Genomic DNA, 16394 nt, shown 5'->3' with positions numbered 1-16394 from the left:
AGGAAATTATATACAATTGGTCTCAAAGAGTCAAAATATAATTTGTAGGAAGAAATCGGAAAAAAAAATTGAGAGTAAGAAGAAACGTGTTCTTATTTGAGGTCTATATAATTATATTAAGTACTCCGTACGTACATATCGTGATATAGTGAGGTGATTAGGTTTTACTGTCCTTGTGCTAAAAAGTACAAAGTATATATACATACCAATCAAAGAATTAAGATTAATTACCGTTGCTATGTTAGGAAAAAATTAAATTTCCAAGCTAAGGTGTATAGGTGATTAGGTTTTACTGTATAAGATTATATTAAACAGTGCAATTTTGACATGAGTTATTGGCCCGAGAAATATTGGGACATAGTAGTCACCTAACATTGTATTTTCGAGCACCACCACCACCTAAATATAGTCTAAGTGGCCAATGTGCCTTCAAGTCCTAAAGTGAGGTCTACCCTCTATATATATTTGTTTCATTAGGGGTTGAGTTGGTGGGAATTTCATTGAGGTTGAGGGAAAAAAAATCCCCAAGGAGATAGAAGAGGAGCTCAAGATTAGCCCTGATTCTTAAAACTCCACATGACATCATTATTTTGGGTGTTAAGACAAGACTTTTTGTTTGATCTTATTTTTCTTGAGAAATCTTAGCTAAGTTTCAAGTTGAGTCTTGAAAATTCAAGACTCGACTTAAAACTTGAGTATGGGCCCTATTTTTTTTTTTAATTATTACTAAGAGTAAAAAAAAAAATAAAAAAAAAAAAATATAATAATATATGGTATGAGAAATCTTAAGTGGGTATAGGGCTAAAGGACTAAATATAAGTGAGTATTAAAAGAGTTTTAGCTAATACAATGATATCATTTTTAATGGGACCTATTAAAAAGTGATATCATTTTAAGTCTTAAGACTTCAGGGCTAATTTTGTTCATGAGAATACTAGATGGATTATTCATTAATTTTTTCCTAGGTTAATTACATCCACGTATCTTATTACAAATCAAACTGTACTATTACCCAAAAGTTGTCAATTATAGACAAGTTAAGCCCAATTAAAATTTATATCCATTAATCCATTATGTCATTATAACAAAACAAAATCAAGAGGTTCAAATGTTCAATGCAGAGAAAAATAAAAAATGACTTTTTTTTTATTTATGTTTTTATTAAAGGTCATTTATGTTAAAGTGTAGGTCCGTCACTGCCTATAAAAGAGCAATATTGTGGTAAAGATAATCACCAAAAACATTCAAAAAATGAGGCATTATATGTACGGGGACATAAGAAAGGACCACGAATTAATGAATAATAATGCTTCATAGCATATATATGGGGATGGATGTGTAGTAGTTATTGGTGTTGTCAACTTTTTTGGGGGTTAGGTAGATGTTAGGCCAATTTAGACATCAAAATATGGAACAAAGGCATCATCTATGTTTATATTGGTAGTGGATATGACCTTAAAGTTCAAACTCACCTTAATTCGTTTACCATACTAATCATTTCACCCCTTTCTTAATCCTTTTCATATTTGTCTACTTGAATGATAACAATTTCTTTGCTCTATGCATTGTTGAACTCGTGTACAATGAATTTGTTTGTGTATGCTTGCCCGCTTATCTTGCCCTTGTTAAAGATTTTGTTGTGTTACCTGGTTTTTATGTATCTAAACTTATTAGAGAATATATCAGCTGGATTTTGGACTTATGTATGTTTGTTTAATTTGACTTATTTTAATATGAACTTATATATTCTAAAGTATGTGAAAATAAGGTTAACAAAATATAAATAGAATCGAAGACCAATTATCTAGTGATGTATTAATAATTTCGGTTATTAGTTGCTAGGGCCCAAACAATTGCAAGATAGCGAATTTTGATCTACTCATATTATCAAATAAACTAAAGGCAAAATCTCGGTTCTTTGTATATTAACACAATCATACTTTCTTATATTCAACATGCCTAGCAACATGAGACATGTAAATCTTTCTAAATTAGATCATAATTACTGCTCTTTATCATGTAAAATAACATATCTTACCAAAAGTTTGTGTCAATAAATCATTATGATGATACAAGCACTTGAAGCACTTTAGGCTCAAAGCTAAGGTAATAGAGTATAAATCAACTTGCACCCTTTAAAACATACATTCTTTATTCAACTTATTAATAATTTTTTAATTATAGAAAATATTAATTTTGGTTGTGCTAAGATGTAATTAGACAATACCAAGTTGCTAAAAATAATAATATATAGCTTCTATATTTGACTACATAATATTAATGCAACGTAATGCACATCATTATTACTTGCGTATGAGCACGTCTTTGTTAGACATGAATACACTTTAATTTGGCTGCTAATAATCAGTGTGAAAGCAAAATATTGTAGGTTGGCGTTGTTTATATTTGTGGACCCTTCCTCTTTTGTAAATGTGCGTTTGTTTTGTTTATGCATCATTATATAGTACTTAATTTAACGAAGTGGATCTCTTCACGCAATGAAATTTTGCTAATTAATAATTATCATTTTGTTTAGCTTAAGATGTCCTAATATAGTATAATCTGTACTTACTATTCTTATTATATTGAAGAACAAACAATGCATGATCGAATAATTTTGATCAAAACTCGGGTTGTTATGTACAAACTGTTATAACTAATTCACGTTAATTTCATGTGAAAACCCACATGTGAGTGAAAGTGTTGTCTCATATCAAAAGAGTATGAAAGTGTTGGGAAGTGTATCTCACATTAAAGAAACAAGAAAGTTGTGTCCACTTTATAAGGCTAAGGGGCTACTCCCTTCATTGCCATATGGTTTTGAGGTGGAACCTCCTTGGACTTGTATAGTGGACACTTGTAACGGGTATGGCCTAGGCCCGTTTATCAAAAACCGTACATGTATTGTTTACTGATTCACAATATATAGAGTGACGGACAAAAAACAAATCAAAATATTATAAGTTAATGAACAAATAGGTCTCTATAGAAATATTATCAAATAAATATATGCCAACCAAACTACGAACAAATAGATAATCACGCAAGCTAGCTTAGATGAGTTAGATCATCCGATATTCTTTCGATCACTTTGCATTTTAAAATTCAATCCTTTGATATAATAAACCATATTTTGTAGTTTTTATATTGCACTAAGCTACAAAATTAGATAAATATTGAATAAAGATTTGGTGCAAAAATGCCCAAAAGGTCAACTGAGTTATTGTCAAAAGTGAAAATGCATGTTATAACGTCTATTTTTTGAAATTGTTAGGTAAAATCTTTTATGATTCTTCAATTTTATTAATTTTTAACTTAGAATTTAGGTCTAGCAAGCTTCTTTTTTTTTGGCGTGATTCAAATATTGAAGAAGTTACATCAAGCTTGACTGGCTGACTGCTAGCTAGCACATTTATTTTACTATAAACTGTATTTTCTTGCTTCCATTCCGAAAAGAAAAAAAAAAAAAAAAAAATGGGAAAGAAAGAAAGAAAGAAAGAAAGAAAGCTATATTTTCTTGCTATATTCGCGGCTTCATAAACCTGTTTATATTTTAAAGCGAGTCAAACGTTTACTAATTTACTATTTTTAGTCTATCATTTTTTAAAGACTGAATCGTGTGCTCTTCTTTTTAACGGTTTATTAGCTAAATGGATTAGAGAGTAGTAGTGTTCATTGAAAGAAATCATAGGATATATGTAAATACATTCGTAACCTTTTGTAACTATGTAGTGATCTTATGTAATTGGTAGGTGCATGTATGTTAAGCTTTCAAAATTATAGCCTATGTTCAATTTAATAATTGTTGTATATAATCCATGCATGTTATGGAAACAAAACAATCTAAAAAATATATTCTTTCATTAACGAATGAGATTTGTTACTCTTACGCAGACAAAAGTACTAAACCCAAGCAAGAGCAAAATATAGAAAACACACACACACAAACAAAAGCTAAAGGTCGAATATAAAAGGTAGAGTTGCGACCAAACCTTTCAGTTACGTATAAATATGGAGGGAGAAGGGGGTTTTGAATTATGATCATTAATTTGGTAATGAATACTTTGTGCAAATATAATGTGTTTTTTACCTTGCATTTAGGCTTAGCTAATACATAGTATTTCCTACTTTAATCACATACATTAGTGTGAACCTAATTTCTTAGTCCCTTGGTATAGTCCAAGATAGAGTTGTCCAAGTTAATTTCTTTTGACCTAAAATACAAGTCAATTGAGTGCAATATTAAATGTCATTTTACATATACTCCATATTAGTGTGAAACTAATTGCTTACTACGTTTGGTACAATCCAATAGAGAGTTGTCCAAGCTAATTTTTTTGACCTAAAATACAAAAAAAAGGTCAGTCGAATGCATGCATTATTAAAAATGTCAATTTACATCATTGATAAAAAAAAAAAAAAAAAAAAAAAAAAAAAAAAAAAAAAAAAAAAACAGAAAAATAATAAGTTATTTTACAATTTTAATATAAAGTATCCAAGGCGATTTTTCACTTGCATTCCAAGTCAAAGATGGTATAATTGTAGGCATAATTAAATAACAACAATTATTAATTTATTACCCCATATCACAATAAAAATGACTTGCATTTTTTTATTCCCATTATTTGAGAGTAAGCACCTGTAAATTAAACTAGTCTAGAGACTCTAGACGTGGTTTTATATAGGACACAAAGCTAAATTAGCTAATCAACGATTAACCCATCCCCCATTTTTTATTGCTATTTTTATTATATTTTTAAAAATTAAAAATCAATCAAATTTTTTTTTCAAAGAGTTGATAAAATTATGAAACAAAATTGGAGATACTTTCTCCCTAATCAAAAAAATCCTTATTAAACAACGGAATCCCATATTCTCCCTATTCTCTTTCTCACTCATTACTCATTTATTACTCTCTCTCCACCCGCCTTCTTCTCCTCACTTCTTCTTCACCCCTTTTTTTTTTTTTTTCTCATTCCACTTTTCATGATCATGGACTCCCAAGTCCTTTCCCCTTCTCCTAAACCTTCCAAAATCACTCGGCTGAACGCCTTCGTGGCGCGCAGCCGAGTCGGTAAGCGATTTAAGCTTACCGAACGTCGTACCACTTTCACTACCGAGCTTCGTGCCGGTACCGCCACGTTCCTTACGATGGCTTATATATTAGCCGTAAACGCCTCCATTTTAGCTGACTCAGGCGGGACGTGTTCGGTTTCTGATTGTATACCACTATGTTCCGACCCTACTCTATCCGTCTCTAATTGTTCGGGTCCTACTCGACGTGTCATCATACCGGATGACACGTGCAAGTTTGACCCGGTGAACCCGGGGTACGACGCTTGCTTGGCGAGGATCAGGAAAGACCTAATTGTCGCCACAGTAGCGTCGTCCCTTATCGGGTGTTTTGTAATGGGCATTTTTGCCAATTTACCACTTGCGTTGGCCCCCGGGATGGGGACCAATGCGTATTTTACCTACACTGTGGTAGGCTTCCACGGGTCTGGGAACATCCCTTACAAAACTGCCCTCACGGCAGTTTTCGTAGAGGGATTAATATTTTTAGCGATATCCGCGGTTGGTTTGCGAGCGCGGTTTGCTAAATTAGTTCCGAAACCGGTTCGAATCTCGTCTTCAGCCGGTATCGGCTTATTCTTAGCCTTCATCGGACTACAAAACAGCCAAGGAATTGGGTTAATCAGTTACAGCGGATCAACTCTGTTAACACTAGGTGGTTGTCCAGCTTCATCACGAATTTCAGTTGCTCCGGTGATAAATTCATTAAATGGCACCGTTGTACTTCCCGGCGGCAGCATCTCCGACGACATTTACTGCCTGAATCATCGTATGGAGAGCCCCACATTATGGTTGGGTATAATTGGGTTTGTTATAATTGCATATTGTTGGGTTAAAAAAATTAAAGGGGCAATGATTTACGGTATTGTTTTTGTCACAGCCGTTTCGTGGTTTCGAAACACGAGCGTCACTGCGTTTCCTCACACGGAAGCCGGTAACGCCGCGTTCGAGTACTTTAAGAAGGTAGTTGACATCCACACAATTAAAAATACGGCCGGTGCGCTTAGTTTAAGTGGAATTACCAAAGGGCCCTTTTGGGTAGCACTAATTACTTTCTTATACGTCGATATTTTGGATACCACGGCAACTCTATATTCAATGGCACGTTTCGCAGGTTTCGTGGACGAAAACGGGGAGTTTGAAGGACAATATTTTGCGTTTATGAGTGACGCTGTTTCAATTGTTGTGGGGTCACTCTTAGGTACGTCTCCCGTGACGACTTTTATCGAGTCGTCTACAGGGATACGTGAAGGCGGGAGGACCGGTTTAACGGCGTTAACAGCAGGAAGTTATTTCTTCCTAGCACTGTTTATAACGCCGTTATTAGCGTCTATTCCTGCTTGGGCGGTCGGACCGCCGTTGATCTTGGTGGGTGTATTGATGATGAAATCGGTGGTTGATATTAATTGGGATGATATGAGGGAAGCAATTCCAGCTTTTGTAACATTAATTTTGACCCCTTTTACATATTCTATAGCATATGGTTTAATTGGAGGAATTGGGACTTATATTGTGCTACATCTTTGGGATTGGAGTGTGATGCTTCTAAGCAAATTTGGAATTGTTGAGGGACCAAAGTGCAAAAATGGTGGTGAAAATGGAAATGATGGAGTTGCAATTAATGGTGTTAATAACAATATTAATAATCATGGTGGTAGTGGTAATATTGTAGATGGAAGTATTAAAGAGCTTGAGGTATAGTACTTGGTTACTAAACATAGTAATTTTTTTCCTAGGATGTAAATAATTTATTTTTTTTCTTTTTTGTAATTTTCCTTTGGTGATTAAATGTTTTTGAAGAGAAGGGGTAGAGGAATTATGGGGGATTGATTATGATTTAATTAGATTCAAAGATGTACATATTTTTAGTTATAATTATAAAGCTAATATAAGATACAAAACCTTTTTAATGGTATATTCTCTTTTTTAGCGTGTTTAATTATCCCATTGTGTTTCATGATTCAATAGACTATTGTGTGGTATGTAGACATGTTTGTTTTTTCCGTTTTTGCCAATTTTAAATACAGGAAGAAATTGAAGAGGACATAATACAACAAAAACTAAATAGTCTAATTATTATGGCTTAAAATTGGAAGTATAATAATTGTGTGTTAAAGTTGGTCTAATCTCTTTTTTTTTGGTGAAAGATCGATGTCAGCTTATGTTAAACCAAATGACTACAATTACCTCGGGTGTTTTTATATGTTAAAGGGAATTATCACTTTATGTTTGGGTAAAATCATTAAAATATTAAAAGGAATTTGAGCTTGAATGATCAAAGTCTAATACATAGAATGATAAGGAAACAACATCTCAAGTGAGAGTACTTTTTGAGGGTCTTTTGAATTTTTGATGCCTGAAAAATGTGAGAAATTCCAAGGAAGAGAAGAGAATAAGGCTTCTTCTCATCTGAATTTATGTCTCAAATACAGCTTAAGTTGGGGCCTGGTATGAGAAAGGAAAAGAGGAAAAGATCAGAAAGCTTCATATTTGGAATATTAATTATACACCAATACATGGAATTCTTAGGCTTTAATTTGACAAATTCCATTTTATTTTCTTGTTTTTGCAAAAAAGAAAAACAAAAGGAAAATTCTGATTTGTTAGCAGTCTTAGCACTCATGTAGTCATCAGTCCTTAGACAACATGTTTGTCCAATTGTGTAGAATTGGGATCTCCCTCTTATCTTGTACTTGGATGCTTTGAAAATTCAAAGACGAGGTTATGATCAATAAGTCATACACTATCTGTTTTATAATTTATATATGTTTAGTCACCTCTAATATGTACGTCCCGTTGTTTATATAAAAGTTTATCCTTTTACAAAATTAATAATTTCGTGATTTGAAGTTACATTGATCCTATCAATTAATCTATTATCCACAAAATCAGACTTAATTAACTATTAACCTAAAAAAGTTGTGATAGAGAAGTTGACATAAATGCCATATTAATTGTGTCCCAAATTTGGAGTGTGGTTGATGTTCTTCTAAACAAAAATATCTCGACTACACTTGTTGCATTGTGATAATTCCCCACTTGAAAATGCATATGGAATAAATATGTCTTAAATTTAACTTGGTAAGGTGGCATTCGAGCTAATTAGTTTATGGTCTTTAATCTTATGCATATAATTAGCGTTAAATGCTTTCACATTTCAATTATATTGTTTAGATCATTAGATGTGGGGGTGCTTTACTTATTATTACTCTCTACAATATTTATATAATGTCTCATAATGATACAAGTATGGATAGCTATAGAGCTAAAGCTATCCAGTTAGTAACATAATCATTGTCTTCAATTACAACTATTTAATGAATGTTCGTAAGACCATTATTAATATTTGGTCTCGTCTTAATAAGGTTATGACCTAGCGACTAATATGAGCCGAGGATTTGTGGTATGATGTCACAAATTTGACCCCCCATCTCCAAATGCAAGCATACTTAATTTCTCACTTTAATGAAAAATGTAAATTTAATTATTAAATAATAAACAAATCGTTGAACATATATGTGTACAACCTTGATCAGAAGCTTGAGAATAATAATTCTCTTTATAATTAAAAGTATGAATTAGTTTGACTTTTATGAAATTAGAGTATTGACTCAATTGACTCTTTCAATTATACAACAATCATCCAAAATAATTGTACTTGACAATTACTAGAAAACAAAAACCTGCACCATGCAATGTTTTGTCCATTCTCTTCATACAATCCTCAAATGGACAATCACTAATTGAGAGAGACAGGAAAATCCCACATTTGGGCCGTATGTATTTATTTTTCTTTATGTTGTACGTGTGTAAGCAGAAAGGTAAGGTAATTATTTGCGATCTCATCTTCGATTTACTGTAAGGCATGGAAAATTCTTCATATTAGTATATAACTAGATGGAAGCCCTTGCAATACACGGTTTTTTCATCTAAGATTTTTTATTATTTGATTTATTGTATAATAATAATTTCAGACAAAATTACAAAAGTTTAATTTTTTTTTTTTACTATAATTTATAATGAATTTATTAAATATAAATAAATTGTAAATATGATATTTTTTCCGTTATATAAAATCTTTAATGTGAAATGATAAATTTTTAATAATTTAAATCCTAAATCATTATTCATTGTTTTACCATATCTTTTATTTCGATAGAATCACCAACCTCGTCCATAACCAACCTACTACATCAATGGATAAATTGAACCGTGAAATGTTAGCCAAACTGAAATTGATATAAATAAATCTTTATATTTATATAAAATAAATCAATATATTTACCAATAAATGAAAAATTGTTGCGATGTAAATTCAAATCTATGCATTAGAATTTTTTCATCATCTCCAAAAATAACCAAAGCCATCCATATATTAAGTATACAACATCTAATCGTATGCCATTATATAAACAAATAATCGTTAAGTATCCTAAATAAATACAATGTAACCAATAATTACAAATATAAATTTAAACATAAGATTTTAAAAATTACCCGGACATTGATGACCAAAAATAAAACATAAACATATAATCGTTGAGTATCCCAAATTAATACAAGGTAAGTAATAATTAAAAATACAAATTTAAACATAGGATTTTAAAAACTAAGCTAAAAATTACTCGGCCATTGATGACCAAAAATTAACACAAAATTCGCTTGATGGGGTTTTTTTATTGATACGAAATTTTGTTTGTGTCGTATGATGTGTCAATTTATAATGGTAGGTATCATAAATTTTAATTTAATTATAATTAACGAACAATTTGTATTTATTATCATAAATACTATCAAAATTTTATCTTATAATGATAGGTATCAAACTTTATTATAAGCGTTTATCATTTAAATATTTTTTAGTATAGTTTTTTTGGATTTCTTATACTCGTAGTATTGAATTAATAAATTTATCTTTTCCTATATTATTTTTACTTTATTTTTTTCATTAAAATAATTTAATTCGTGGATTATAATCTACGTGGCATTAAAATTTTTAGATATATCAAATCTAATTCGTTACTTTTATCTAGGTGGCGACATAATTTTTTAATTCAAATATAAAATACAAATCTTTTTTCTTATTGGTCGAAATAAGTATATTTCTTACGTGGCGCTCCGTATGCTCTCCAAAAATACCGACTTTATTTATATAATATATATTAGATTATTATTTTCGCCTTATAAAAATAAGTTTTATAATTAATTAGAACTAATCATCATTGATAACCTTTTTAATCGTGGTTAATTAGGTTCAATCAGGTGTGACCATAAGATAATTTCAATATTGATCAGGTTAACTAGAGCCAATTAAGTTTAGTTTTGAGCTTTTGACAAATTAATGTAAATGATAATGATAACGCACTGTATGAGTAAACTAGTTTACTCAAATGAAATACAGAGTGTTTGGGTCCAATTTAGTCCAATTGGGCCTAGGCATTAAATGATCCAATTAAAAGCCCAAGGTCAAGGTTCAACTCTCCAATTGTGCTAAAGTCAAAGGTCAGCCCACAAAGCAAGCCAATTGGGCTAAGGCCCAACCTCTCCATGTATGATGAGGTATAAAAGCCATCAATATTGATACATTTCAGATATTCATTCATATGTTCATTCATTCATATGTTCATTGATATATTCTGATATATTCCATCAAAGCCTCAAGCAACAAACTCTCTTGCATAGTGTCCTCTTCTTACACATTGTACTGACTTTAGCATCGGAGGGGCCTTCCTCGGCAACACCCCCGAGGCTAGTTTACGTGTGTTTACTGTGCAGGAAACCTTCGGCCCAACATAACTTGGACCGAATCCAGCCTTCTCCGTTTCAGCGGACCTTCGGCAAGGTCCCATTGTTTTCACCCGAAACAATTTGGCGCCGTCTGTGGGGAAGACTTTCAAAAATCTTTAAGCCAAATTCCTAACCAAGATCATCTTGCAATTATCTTAGCAGCAATGGCTAAGAACCGCAAGAGCAAAAGCCTCCGTCAAGGAGCGGGCGAAAAGCCTAAAACCCCTACACCATCACCCTCGCCGGACCGGAACTCTCCCAAGGGTGCCGGCTCGGGGGGAGGATCATACAAGGAGAATTCCCTATCTCCCGTAATTCATGACTCTCATTATAGGCCGAGTTACTCTCGGTCTAGCAGGGGTGAGTCCAATCATAGGACACATTCAGTGTCCCAAAGCCAACCATCGGCTGCGCGCCCTCATTCCCACACTCGGCCGAGGACCCCTTTGACGGGGCCCAGCTCGGAAGAGGTGGCAAGAGCGCTGGCAGTACTCATGGAGGCGATGAGGGCACAAAATATGCCACCACCTCGTGATCGAACTCCTCCGCATACCCGGCATCAGCGGAGGAAGTTAGACCATGATGGTGGGAAGCTTCCTTCCTTCCGGGAACTGGAAGAGTGGGAGGAGGATTCCTGGAAAAATGAAAAACAGAGGAAAAAGAACCCTCAATTTTTAAAAGGATCCTCATCCTCAAGACCAGAAGCGCATAAGAGCAGCAGCTCAGCTTCTCGGCCAGAATCTACTCACCGAGAACCTGAGACTGTTCGCAGAAGCGTCCTTGACCGACTCGGCGGCAAGGAACCGAGCGTGCACAGTCGCCTCTCGTTCCCTGCAGCCGAGGCCCAGACTTCCCAGCCAGGGACGAAAACCACTCCTACCTCTCTAAGAGGGCGGAGCGCGGTCCCTTCGGCCAGGAACAAGGGCAAGGCCGTTATGCTACCCGCCAGTTCACCATTCGAGCAATGGATACTGGAAGAGCGCGTACCCACGGTTAAAATACCGTCGCACATCACATATGACGGGACCACGGATCCGAAGGATCACGTGGCCTCGTATGAGACTCATATGCATCTTTGCCCCAGATCCGAGGCGACTTGGTGCAAATATTTCCCAACCACTCTCAAGGGGGTCGCGCAAGCGTGGATCTCCAAGGGAGTAAGGCAAGGCTCCATAACAGGGTGGGATGATCTGTCCTCCAAGTTCAGGAGCAAGTTTTCCACGGCAAACCGCCGAGAGAAGACTACCGCAGAGCTCATGAGTCTGCAACAGGGGGAAACCGAAAGCCTCCGAGACTACCTGACCCGTTTCAGTAACGAGTCATCAAGCGTCTCCCAGCTGGACCAGGGGCTAGCCGTTTTCGCAATGCAGAATGGCCTTCAGCCCGGAAAGTTCCTAGACTTCATGGTCATGCATACCCCGCAGACCTTGGATGAAGCTCTTAATGCTTCGGATAAGTTCATCCGAGCCGAAGAATGGAACAAAGCGAAAACCCAACCTCAATTCGGGGGAGGGAAACAGAGACAAATACCCTTGTCTGAAGGCCAAGGCCATAAGGCAAAGGGAAAGTCAAAGGCCCCGGAGCAATCTTTGGCCAGCGACCCAAAGAAGGAAAGATCTGCCTCATACACAGGCAGATACGAGTCCTACACTCCGCTCTCTCTTCCACGCGCCAAAATTTACAGCGTGACGAAGGAGGAGCAGAGTTACCGAAAGCCGAGACCACTCCCAGAGTGGTATCAGCGAAAAAAATAAAAATCAGTGGTGCGAGTTCCACGAGTCTTCGGGACACAACACTGAGGAGTGTATCCAACTGAAGGACCAGATAGAGGACATGGTCCGGAAGGGATACTTGAAAAAATACATCGCGGATCACCGCGAGAAAAAAGAATCCGAGAGGTCAGCAAAGGACCCTCGGCAAGACCTCGACTTCCCCCGGAAAAACAGTAAAAAGCCGGAGGGGAAATTCCCTCCGATCAATGTTATCTCGGAGGAATATACTCTCGGAGGGAGCACAAGCGACACCTTAGAGCTTTGACTCACCAGGTGAACAACGCTGACATTCAATCTCCCCAGTCGCCGGTGCCGAACATGACGTTCACAGCCGCCGACTGTCGGGGGATTACGTTCCCTCACGAGGATCCGTTGGTGATCATCGCCACGGTGGCCAACCACGACGTCAGTAAGGTCCTTGTTGACGGTGGCAGTGGAGCAAACATTCTGTTCCGAAAGGCCTACAATCAAATTAAGCTGAAGCCCAAGCACCTTACGCCGGTACCCTACCCGGTATCCGGGTTCAATGGGGCTTCAACTTATCCAGATGGGAAGGTGACACTTCCTGTCACCATCGGTTGCGATGAGGCAGCCCGGAACGTCATGATTGAATTTTTGGTCATCGACGCTCCTTCAGTGTACAACGTGATTTTGGGGAGACCCATAATTCACGAGATCCAAGGGGTCGTCTCAACTTATCATCAGCTGATGATTTACGTCTCAGACGCCGGCTTCCCCGAAAGGATACAGGGCAACCAAAAGGACGCCCGAAGGTGCAACTACCTCAAGCCATCCAGTAGTCGCCCAGATGACGACAAGGATGAGGAGGAGAAAGAAAAAGAAAGAGAGCCAAGCACAAAAAAGCCAAAAGGCCTAAGTGCTTCGGCCCAAGGATCTGTGCCCAGAGAAAAAGGGCCCGGAAGGGAAAAGGCTAGCTCTTCAGCTGAGCCGCAAGACTCAGAGAGCCAGCCGAAGAACAAAAAGACTGGGACACCTGCTGACATTGGCAGCAGGCCAGATTCTGAAGAGTCCAGTCCATCAGCAATGGACATGGACCAACAGACTGAAACAGTTGAGTTGGCCGAAGGAGACGTTGAGAAATGTGTAACAATCGGGATGGACCTTGATCCGAACACCCGTTGTGAACTTATTCAGCTCCTTCGGGACAACAGAGATGTGTTTGCTTTCTCGGCAGCTGATATGCCCGGGATAAGTTCAGACCTCATCTCCCATAAGCTTAATGTTGACCCGACGTGTCGACCAGTTAAGCAAAAGAAGCGGAATTACTCCGCCAATAAGAACCGAGACATCGCAGCCGAGGTCAAAAAATTATTGGAGGCAGGATTCATCGAACCTTGCCAATATCCAGAATGGCTGGCAAATGTGGTGATGGTTCAGAAGCCCAATGGTACCTGGAGGATGTGCGTTGACTTCACGGACCTAAATAAGGCTTGTCCAAAGGATTTCTATCCCTTGCCGAGGATCGATCAGCTAGTCGATTCGACAAGTGGCCATGCCTTGCTTAGTTTCATGGACGCATTCTCGGGGTATCATCAGATCTTTATGCACCCCGACGATCGAGCAAAGACAACATTCGTCACGAACGCTGGGGTGTACAATTACAAAATGATGCCCTTCGGATTGAAAAATGCGGGGGCAACCTATCAAAGGCTGGTGGATCAAGTTTTCGCCGATCAAAAGGGCCGAAACATGGAAGTCTATGTTGACGATTCGATCGTCAAAAGCAAAAAACTAGAGGACCATGTAAAGGACCTGGCTGAAACTTTCGCCACCTTGAGAAAGCATCAAATGAAGCTGAATCCGAAGAAGTGTGTCTTTGGCGTGAAGTCAGGGAAATTCCTTGGGTTCATGGTCAGCAAAAGGGGGATTGATGCCAATCCCTCTAAAGTCAAAGCGGCACTCGACCTTCCTGAGCCGAAAACAAAGCGGGATGTTCAGCGGCTCACCGGAAGAATGGCAGCCCTCTCGAGGTTCATTTCCAGAGCTTCGGATAAGGGGTTACCTTTCTTCAAAGCCCTGAAACTCCCGAAAACAAAAGAGCTCGTTTGGGAGGAAGAGCAAAAAGACGCCTTTAAACAGCTTCGGGAGCATCTGGCTGAACTCCCAACGCTGGCTAGCCCAGCTGAAGGAGAAACTTTATACCTATATGTGGCCGTTAGCCCTGCCACCATCAGCGCAGTATTGCTGAAGGAAGAGAGTAAAAGTCAGCAACCGATCTACTTCGTCAGTCATACACTGACGGATGCCGAGACTCGCTATCCACTACTCGAGAAAGTTGCTTTCGCAGTAGTAGTAGCTGCTCGGAAGCTGAGGCCCTATTTTGATTGCCATCAGATAGTGGTCTTAACTGATCAGCCGTTGGAAAAAGTTCTCGGCAAGGTTGAAAAATCTGGTAGGCTAGCCAAGTGGGCTTTTGAGCTCACCGAATTCAGCATCAGCTACCGTCCGAGGGCTGCCATTAAGGCTCAAGCTCTAGCGGATTTCCTGGCCGAATGCTCATACCAAGAAGCGCTAGACAGTGAAAAGAAAGTTTGGACCGTGTTTACGGATGGATCTTCCACCGAAAACGGTTCAGGGGCAGGAGTAGTGATAACTTCTCCCGAAGGCAAATCCTTTGAGTATGCACTAAAGTTTTCTTTTAAGGCCTCGAACAATGAAGCCGAGTATGAGGCAGCAATCGCCGGCCTAGAATTGTGCATCTCCCTGGAAGCCGATCATGTCTGCTTAAAAACAGACTCTCAGCTAGTTGCATATCAGATCAGTGGCAGCTACGAGGCCAAAGAGCCCTCCATGATAGCTTATCTTGCCAAGATCAAATCAGTCATTGCAGAGCTGAAAACTTTTGAGGTTCAGCTGATCCCAAGGGGTCAGAATACTCAAGCCGATGCACTCTCCAAACTTGCTAGTTCATCTTTTACCGAGCTGAACAGATCTGTATATGTAGAAGTGCGTCGAGAGAGAAGTGTCGACGAAGCACCTGAAGTGTGCTGCGCTGACCCAGAGCCTAGTTGGATGGACCCCATCCTAGCTTTCAAGCTTCGGGGAGAAACTCCTGAAGATAAAGGTTTGGCCTCCAAGATGAAGAGAACCAGCTCTAGGTTCATTGTCTTCAGGGGGGAACTTCTGAAAAAGTCCTTCTCAGCCCCATTGCTGAAATGCGTGGGACCAACAGATGCAGATTATATCCTACGGGAGATTCACCTCGGCATCTGTGGGAACCACATTGGGGGAAGAACCTTAGCCCACAAGGCATTGAGGGCTGGATATTAATGGCCCACCATGATCGCAGATGCTAAGGAGCTGGTTCGGAAATGCGAAAAATGTCAAAAATACGCTCCAATTATCCATCAGCCAGCAAGGGATCTTCAGCCGATCCTTAATCCACTCCCGTTTGCCCAATGGGGACTGGATATACTAGGACCATTTCCAGAGGCTGTGTACCAGAAAAAATGGCTGATAGTTGGTGTCGACTACTTCAGTAAATGGATCGAGGCCGAAGCAGCCTCGAACATTACAGAGCAAATTGTCAGAAAATTTATCTGGCAGAATATCATCACTCGATTTGGCATCCCGAGAGTATTTGTCTTCGATCATGGGAGGCAATTCGATAACTTGCCGCTGAAGCGGTATACAGATCAGTTCGGCATCAAACTGGCATATTCAGCGGTATGCCACCCGCAAAGTAACGGACAAGCCGAAGCTGCAAATAAACAGATCCTAAATGCCCTCAAGAAGAGGGTG

At 38.1% G+C, this 16394-nt stretch overlaps 1 protein-coding gene across 1 annotated transcript; it reads left to right on the top strand.

The window, feature by feature from the left end:
• Window positions 1-4608: 4608 nt before the first annotated feature.
• Window positions 4609-6990, top strand: LOC110681835 (adenine/guanine permease AZG1-like). Its single transcript, XM_021857967.1, has one exon. It carries the CDS (start codon window positions 4987-4989, stop codon window positions 6772-6774), a length of 1788 nt encoding a protein of 595 aa, XP_021713659.1. The 5' UTR covers window positions 4609-4986; the 3' UTR covers window positions 6775-6990.
• The last annotated feature ends 9404 nt before the right edge of the window (window positions 6991-16394 follow it).

This window comes from Chenopodium quinoa, unplaced genomic scaffold (assembly GCF_001683475.1).
Source record: "Chenopodium quinoa cultivar QQ74 unplaced genomic scaffold, ASM168347v1, whole genome shotgun sequence".
In the NCBI taxonomy this organism is placed as follows: Eukaryota; Viridiplantae; Streptophyta; class Magnoliopsida; order Caryophyllales; family Amaranthaceae; genus Chenopodium; species Chenopodium quinoa.
Note: the sequence above shows the minus strand (reverse complement) of the source record. Positions and strands in the feature narration are given on the sequence as shown.

Excerpts from the sequence above, each read along its gene's own strand:
- LOC110681835 (XM_021857967.1), top strand. The coding sequence starts at position 4,987 with ATGATCATGGACTCCCAAGTCCTTTCCCCTTCTCCTAAACCTTCCAAA.